Below are 7975 nucleotides of genomic sequence, written 5' to 3'. Positions count from 1 at the left end.
ATCTCAGCAGGTGTTTGAACCAAAATACTTGGGGCTACCGGTTCCTGAGGGGAGAATGCATAAAGGAAGGTTTGAAACTTTACAGGAGCGCTTGCGGAAGCGACTAATAGATTGGAGCGAACAGTATATGTATGTGGGCAATAAGGAGATCCTCATCAAAGCGGTGGCGCAAGCCATCCCGACATATGTTATGAGCGTCTTCAAGTTGCCTGCTTCTGTTTGTGATGAGTTAACACGGATGATGCGCCAATATTGGTGGGGTGGAGAATGGAAAAAGGAAGATGGCATGGCTAAGCTGGGAAAAAATGATGCTTCCTAAGCTATGGGAGGCATGGGTTTTCGCGATATGAGAGCTTTTAACCAAGCCCTGCTCGCAAAACAGGCTTGGCGTTTGTTGGACTGCCCACAAAGCTTATGTGCGAGACTACTCAGAGCTAAGTATTTCCCCCACGGAAATCTTCTAGACACGGTGTTCCCGGCTACTTCTTCTGCGGTCTGGAAGGGAATTGTCCATGGTCTTGAGCTTCTGAAGAAAGGTATTATTTGGCGTGTGGGGGATGGCTCGTTAATCAAAACATGGCTAGATGCTTGGATTCCATGAGGTCACAATTTGCGTCCGGTTACGCCGAAAGGTAATTGCCGGCTCCATTGGGTTGCAGATTTTATTGATGAGCATGGTGCTTGGAAGGAGCAACTCTTGAGGGAACACTTTTGGGATCTGGATGTTCGTGAGATTTTGAAAATACGTACTTCGCCGAGGAACGGGCAAGACTTCCTAGCTTGGTTCCCAGAAAGGAACGGACAGTTCACGGTCCGGAGTGCTTACCGTTTGGCCACGCTAGGCAAGGCCCAGGAGATGGTGGGATCATCGAGTGCTCACCCATTGGGACAGCGGCCTGTTTGGAGATGTATTTGGAATGCCAGAGTGCCACTTAAAATGAAAATCTTAGCCTGGAAGGTAATCTCTGGGGCTCTGGCTACTAATGCATGCAAGAAATATCGTCATGTATCAAAGAGAGATTCTTGCCCCTTATGTGCGAAGGAAGAAGATACTAGTTTCCATGCGCTCGTTGCATGCGATTATGCGTGCGAGGTGTGGGCGCAGATGAGGGAGGTATGGAAGCTACCCGTCAGGAAGAGTTGCTAGACACGGGGAAAGATTGGTTGCTAAATGTCCTTGCAAATTGTGATGCTTTCATGAGGGACTGTGTGATCATGTTGCTTTGGCGTCTATGGTCGCTCCGGAATGACTTAACGCACGGGACAGATGTGCCACCGGTTCCGTCTACGGTGTTGTATCTACAGAGCTACATGCAATCGCTGGACCTTGCCAGGAGGTTCCCGACGGACGAGATCATAAAGGGCAAAATGCCAATGGTGCAGGAGGAACGGGTGGTCGCGAAGGCGGTGCCGCCGGCCCTTCCTTGGCCGCCGCCTCCGCCGGGCCAAGTTTCTTTGTCAGTCGACGGGTCTTTCTCTCAGGCGAATGGGTCAGCTGCAGCGGGTATGATACTACGGAGGCATGATGGGAGTGTTGTCTTTGCTGCTTATCGATACATCTTCAATTGCAACGAGGCACTCGAGGCGGAACTACACGCGCTAATGCAAGGCATGGCGCTCGCGATCCAGCATTGTGAGCAACCGATCATCATACAGTCGGACTCCTCGACGGCCCTGTCCGCCTTGTCTGGTACTAGTTTAACGAGATCAGCCTATGGGCATCTTGTTAATGAAATTCGTCATCTTATGGTAGATAGAGAGTTTATTCCTATGAAAATTAGTCGTATGCAAAATAAGGTAGCAGATCGTCTGGCTACGTATAGTCGTACAGAACGTGCCATTGCTGTATGGCTGGATCGAGGACCACCGTGCGTGGAGGAACTCTTGCCTCTCGATTGTAACCCTATGATTGTGGAATAAAACTCTATCACCTTCGCAAAAAAAAAAAGAACGGAGAGAGTATATCATTTCTATAGACATGATTTTTTTTTCTTAGAGAGGAGGTTTACAACCATAGCTCACCCGAGCCTGCCTCAGCGCCGTTTGATGTAGCAGCGATTCCACGAGGTCCACGAGGTGACGAGGATATGGGCCATGTTAGCATTCAAATTCCATCTGGTCCTGACCACTTGCTTTTGGTTCCGCAGTTTACTGCTCGTGTTGCCCCAATTGGTCCTAATCTACCAATCGGTTGGTTTTAAAAAATAAATCTTCAAGTCATTTTTTATGGGACAAAATCTCCTACGGGCGGCGGTAATTATTAGTCTACAGTCAATAGGGTTGTCGTTTTATTTTTATGTTTCTTTGATCTTCGGATCCATCCCATGTTATTCTTCGTGAGTAAAATACGCTCGAGGTCCTAAAAGTATTCTAAGTGTGTCAAATAGGTCCTAAAAGTTTGAAATTGTTCACCGTTTGTTCTATATGTGTATTTTAACCGCGACTTTTAGGACCTACTTGACACACATGGAATAATTTTAGAACCTGTGGCGAATAACTTACACACATTTAGGACCTGTGGTGAACGATCTCAAACTTTTAGGACTTGCTTGACACATTTGAAATACTTTTAGGACCCTCCAGTGTATTTTACTCTTCTTCTGTTGCTTCCTGCCAAATCTGAATCAGGCCAGCAATTTGCTGGAGCTTTTAAAAGAAAACTCTTAGAAAAAACATTTATTTATTTACATGCAAAAGGAAAACATTTGGTACTGCAGCGTATTTTTATTTTCCAAGACTTGGTCTGGGCCACTCTTGGCATTCGGTTCGTGCGTTTTGGGCTTCACTGGGACCGATGCCGCCATTTTGGCCCACTCGTGTGACACGGGCCTCCGTCAGTTGCTCCCCGTCCCCAGGCTCACAGTCACCGGTAAGATGAGGCCAGATCTCAACGCTTTATGTAAGTATATGGTGATGAGAAAAACTTGACAAAATATGATTCCGAGGCCTACTGCTTTAGTTATCTTCATGAGACTAACCAGTCCTGTTGCGTTGAAGAGTGAACGGTGCCCAGATCACTCTTATAAAAACTATAATATTTCATTTCATTTCACGAGAATGACTGAACTGCCCATATAACTTGATGAGGGGATTCATATAGTCATAGTCTCTGTTGTCGGTAGCAACGACTTTTTTGTGGTGATTGGTCAAGAATGCTCAGTCCTAATCCTTGTGATGCTTGTGATTTGCCTTAATTTTGACGGTTAGCCAATTCAGTGTGCAAACTTTAGCTTGAAAGAACTTCTTCGACTTGCATGTCCTGATCTTGAACACAGGAAATCCAGTTTAGTTGAGATGTCTAGATCATTTTCATATGAGGCGTGTTGATGTGTCAAGGTGATGGTGAAAACTTCAAGTATCCCTGTTCTGTAAATTAAGATTTGACAGCTGAACTGCAGTAGGTAGAGGATTTTAGGTGGACACCAGAACAATAGTAAGACACTCCTTCCGCTGCGATTCACTAGCAGGTTGTGTTTCGTTGCAAGCTCTTTTCTTCAGAGGTTTAGGTCTTAGCAATAACCTTGCTTAAGAAATGGCAAGTCAGTTTTGGGTCTCGAAAGTACTGTGCTCGGTATTTTCAGGGCATTGGAACTAGATAGACACTTCCCAGCCACCGTTTTGTAAGTTTGGAGTGATTTGTATAGTTTGACAAACAGATATACTGATTGTTTGCTTTCTTCAGGTATTCTGATCATACTAGTTTTGGGGAATTTCTTTTACCAATGAGAAAATATCGATGTTGAAACAAGAGATACTTGTGATATTTTGTAACTAGATGATCACAGCTGAACGTTTTACAACCAAGGAAGGGGACACATGACGTAATGAAAATATGTCATTGATGAAATCTTAAATTTTGTTTTTGGTTTCTGTATGTATCCTTTGCTTTAAGACGTGGGAGCACCAAGTTCGAGTAAGCTATCCTTTGTCAACATTCGTGTTAACCTACCAGAATGATCTTTTCCTGCACTGAAAAATTGTTGGTCTACTCTACCTATAACTGAATTACATGAACAATCTATGCTTACTCTCGATCCGGTTTCCTGAGGCTGCTGAAAACTGTGGAATATTATGTGCGCTTCAACTTGTGTGCAAAAACAAGTAGAGCATGCCAGAGGGATATATAGAAGGATCAAATCATCAAATTTAGTGCCTTGTTGGAGGAGTCAGCTTATACCGCTGGTTTGAACAGGTAACTGCTGCTTGCTGCCCACAGTTTCATCCTATCGATCTTACCTTGGAGTAGCAGTTCTGGAGCCTTTACAAAAGCAGCACGAGTGAATCCTGGCATGGCGAACAGCCAGCCGTCTGAACCTCCGCTTGTGTTTATCTGCTGCAGGCGACTTGACGTGCATGCATGGATGCGCTCGCTCGCTCGGCGAGAAACCTCTGCACAAGGGGACAGACAAACCTCCGGGTCCAAGAGTCTGCTCGATATGCCCCTGAACCACTCCGGTTCCCGCTGTAGGCTCCCTGTCGCGAGAAGAGCTCCACGGATGTTGCTGCTGTATTTGAGTGGATCAGCTGCGCAGCGTACTCCAGCGTGATGTGTGCCTGGACCTGGAGGCAGAGGCGTGGCGAGCTGATCTTTGACATAAGTATCGTATGCTCCAGTTCCCCTAGTTGCACTATGATATACTCCACCATTCCGTTGGAGCTCTGTCCGTGTTTGCATCAACAACCACCATTCCGTTGATCAGGAATCCAATCCACTTTGTGCCTCTACTGTACACTATATAGTATACTTATTCGTCCATACATATGAGCTGACCTGAATATCATGATGGCAGAAAGACACAACTACTAGACTACTTATCTCTGGGACTGGTCGACACGTGGCAGACGAGCACTGGTTTTGCCGGTGCAGATGATGGGCACACCGCACACACTCCGTTGAACTTTTTTTTTCGAAAAGGGGGAATTGAAGCGTTGTTTTTTAGACCAGGGAAGAACTCTATCGCTCCCTTATGCCCCTGGATTTCTTTGGAATATACTGAAACCGACTCTTTTGTTCCTCTTCCACCTGACGCTGGCCATGCACGCTTGGAGCGCTGCACCTTTCTACTAGACGAAATATTGTTCTTTTTGTGCATGTGAGATTGGAGTTGGAGCGGAGGTCGGGGGTGGCGCTGGGGGCGGCTGTCCGTGTGGCCAGCGATGAAGCTGCGGCCGCCGTCCCCCGACGCGCCCGTCGCCGTCGCTCTCGCTCTCTTTTTCTTCTTCTTCTTCTATTTTCGTCGTGAGCTCGTGTTCTTGTGTTTGCCCCCGCGCGCGCATTTCCCGCATCGCCTCTCGCTGTCAATGCCACTCGTGAAGGGTATGTGTGTGTTTGGTCGTACCTGCCTGCTAGTGCCCCTGGATTCCATCATCATTCACAATCAACCGGTTCTCCCATTAGCATGCCACTTCTATCCATACTTTTTTCTAGACAAAATCAGAACCCGATTCATCACACACAAATCCTCTTTACATGATGTTACTAGTATAAAAGGAAGAGGGAGGTCGAATTCTTTGGACCAAATTATCTGGCTTGCGAGGGACTGACTCATCACTGTATAAAAGGAAGAGGGAGGACTCTTACTATTATAGAGCTGGGCTCATCGGTGCTTAACTAACAATCAGTAGTAGTTCAGTTCATGGCCGTGCTAAGCTGTGGAGGCGGCTGGCTCATGCCTATGATTGATTGGTCGATGAAGGAAGGGATGATCTGAAGATGCTGGAGACAGCCAGCAGGACGAGCTCCGAAACTGACCACTCTGTCTGTCTCTACCAACTAACAACAACAAGAACAGAAAGGGCACTACATTATTTCTGCCCTCATACTGCAATAGTTTTATGCACATAAATTAAGCCTACACATTATTAGCCCTATCTTATCATGTATCTAAACTACTAGTACCTGCTAATTAACAATCGCCGACTAAGCCATTCAATACCACAAGGTCCGCCACTCCATGACAGGTGAGGTCAATTAAGAGAAATAACACTAAGCACTGTCACCAGGCCACTAATCAAGAAACCAAACCTCTCTCAATCATCATCATCATCCACTAATCAACAATGGGCAGCAAAAAATAAACCAACGAAAAAAAAAACATTATCATCACACACACACACAACACACCATGCAGAGGAGAAAGCGGCCATGATTGGCCCTCTCTATAAGAGGCACTCCAAACCCACTCACATTCCTCATCTCTCTATCTCTCTCACGCACCCATCTTCTCCTCCGCCTAGCAACCAAGCCAAGCTCGAGCGGCAGCAATGGAGGGCAAGGAGGAGGACGTGCGGCTGGGCGCGAACCGCTACTCGGAGCGCCAGCCCATCGGCACGGCAGCGCAGGGCGGCGGCGCGGACGAGAAGGACTACAAGGAGCCTCCCCCAGCGCCGCTCTTCGAGGCGGAGGAGCTCACCTCCTGGTCCTTCTACCGGGCCGGCATCGCCGAGTTCCTGGCCACCTTCCTCTTCCTCTACATCTCGGTGCTCACCGTGATGGGCGTGGTGGGCAACCCGTCCGGGTCCAAGTGCGGCACCGTCGGCATCCAGGGCATCGCCTGGAGCTTCGGCGGCATGATCTTCGTGCTCGTCTACTGCACCGCCGGCATCTCCGGCGGACACATCAACCCCGCGGTCACCTTCGGGCTGTTCCTGGCAAGGAAGCTGTCGCTCACCAGGGCCGTCTTCTACATCGTGATGCAGTGCCTGGGGGCCATATGCGGCGCCGGCGTGGTGAAGGGGTTCCAGACCACGCTGTACCAGGGCAACGGCGGCGGCGCCAACTCCGTCGCGCCCGGGTACACCAAGGGGGACGGGCTTGGCGCGGAGATCGTCGGCACGTTCGTGCTGGTGTACACCGTCTTCTCCGCCACCGACGCCAAGCGCAGCGCCAGAGACTCCCACGTCCCCGTAAGTACATACGTGATACGTGCATACAGGTGCACCGGCCGCCGGCCGCCGGCCACCGTGTTTGGTTTTGTCAACGACTGACGAATTGAAATTGCAGATTTTGGCGCCGCTTCCGATCGGGTTCGCGGTGTTCCTGGTGCACCTGGCGACGATCCCCATCACGGGGACCGGCATCAACCCGGCGAGGTCCCTGGGCGCCGCCATCATCTACAACAAGAAGCAGGCGTGGGACGACCACGTAAGATTAGAATCAATTTGATATGAATCATTCATGAGTTAATTAAGCTTGAAGATGATCATGCATGGTTTGGAGCTGGCTAGAGACTAATCAGTGATCTGCTTGAAATTTGGCAGTGGATCTTCTGGGTTGGCCCGTTCATCGGCGCGGCGCTGGCGGCCATCTACCACGTGGTGGTGATCAGGGCCATCCCCTTCAAGAGCCGCGACTAGTCAATCCAGCAGCTGCGAATGGAATCTTATCGCTGTTCATCGTCGGTCGATCGATCATGTGGTGGTGGTGGTGGTGGTTGCTGGTGCGCGCGTACGTGGATCATCTCTCGGCCGCGCACGCTGTAATAATCCTCCATCCGCCGTGCTGTTCCTCTCCTCGGTGTGTGTGCCTGTCGGCAGCGTCACCTGTTCAAGTCTGCGAGCTTCAGTACCTGTTGTACTTTCCCTCCCTTTTGTATTGTACTACGCACGCGATTTAATGGAGCGTGCATATCTATGTAAATTACTACTATTAAGAAGGAACGCCGATCGAGTTAATTAACGATCTTCTCGCCTGGAGATGAGAATAATATAATGATTATGTGACCATCGTCCTATTTTCCTCTTCGATCGGACGTGTGTCGTGCTTATCTTCGCAGACGCACTCACGAACCCTAGGTGTTCCATCTCCTTGGTGGTTTAGGTGGAGTTAACTTTTCGTGCTAGGTGTTCATCTCTTTGGTGGTTTTGGTGATGAGTTAACCGACACCATGTGCACTTTTTTTTTCCAAAAGAGGAAAACCCTGGCCTCTCCATCATGTGATATACACAGTCATTTCAAAGTCACCGAGTACCAAAA

At 48.6% G+C, this 7975-nt stretch overlaps 1 protein-coding gene across 1 annotated transcript; it reads left to right on the top strand.

Moving 5' to 3' along the window:
- Positions 1 to 6192: 6192 nt before the first annotated feature.
- On the top strand, positions 6193 to 7678 carry LOC125515557 (aquaporin PIP1-5-like). The gene is made up of 3 exons (XM_048681050.1): positions 6193 to 6906; positions 7004 to 7144; positions 7261 to 7678. Exons 1-3 carry the CDS (start codon positions 6265 to 6267, stop codon positions 7354 to 7356), a joined length of 879 nt encoding a protein of 292 aa, XP_048537007.1. The 5' UTR covers positions 6193 to 6264; the 3' UTR covers positions 7357 to 7678.
- Positions 7679 to 7975: the final 297 nt, after the last annotated feature.

The sequence above is a fragment of the Triticum urartu genome, chromosome 6, assembly GCF_003073215.2.
Source record: "Triticum urartu cultivar G1812 chromosome 6, Tu2.1, whole genome shotgun sequence".
In the NCBI taxonomy this organism is placed as follows: domain Eukaryota; kingdom Viridiplantae; phylum Streptophyta; class Magnoliopsida; order Poales; family Poaceae; genus Triticum; species Triticum urartu.
The sequence above is the reverse complement of the archived record's forward strand: the minus strand, read 5'-3'. Positions and strand labels throughout refer to the sequence as shown.

What these genes read in the sequence shown, in the direction of transcription:
- LOC125515557 (XM_048681050.1), top strand. Translation starts at nt 6,265, where the DNA reads ATGGAGGGCAAGGAGGAGGACGTGCGGCTGGGCGCGAACCGCTACTCG. An exon ending in CCAGAGACTCCCACGTCCCC is followed by an intron (nt 6,907 to 7,003) that starts GTAAGTACATAC and finishes TTGAAATTGCAG; the next exon opens with ATTTTGGCGCCGCTTCCGAT. An exon ending in AGCAGGCGTGGGACGACCAC is followed by an intron (nt 7,145 to 7,260) that starts GTAAGATTAGAA and finishes GAAATTTGGCAG; the next exon opens with TGGATCTTCTGGGTTGGCCC.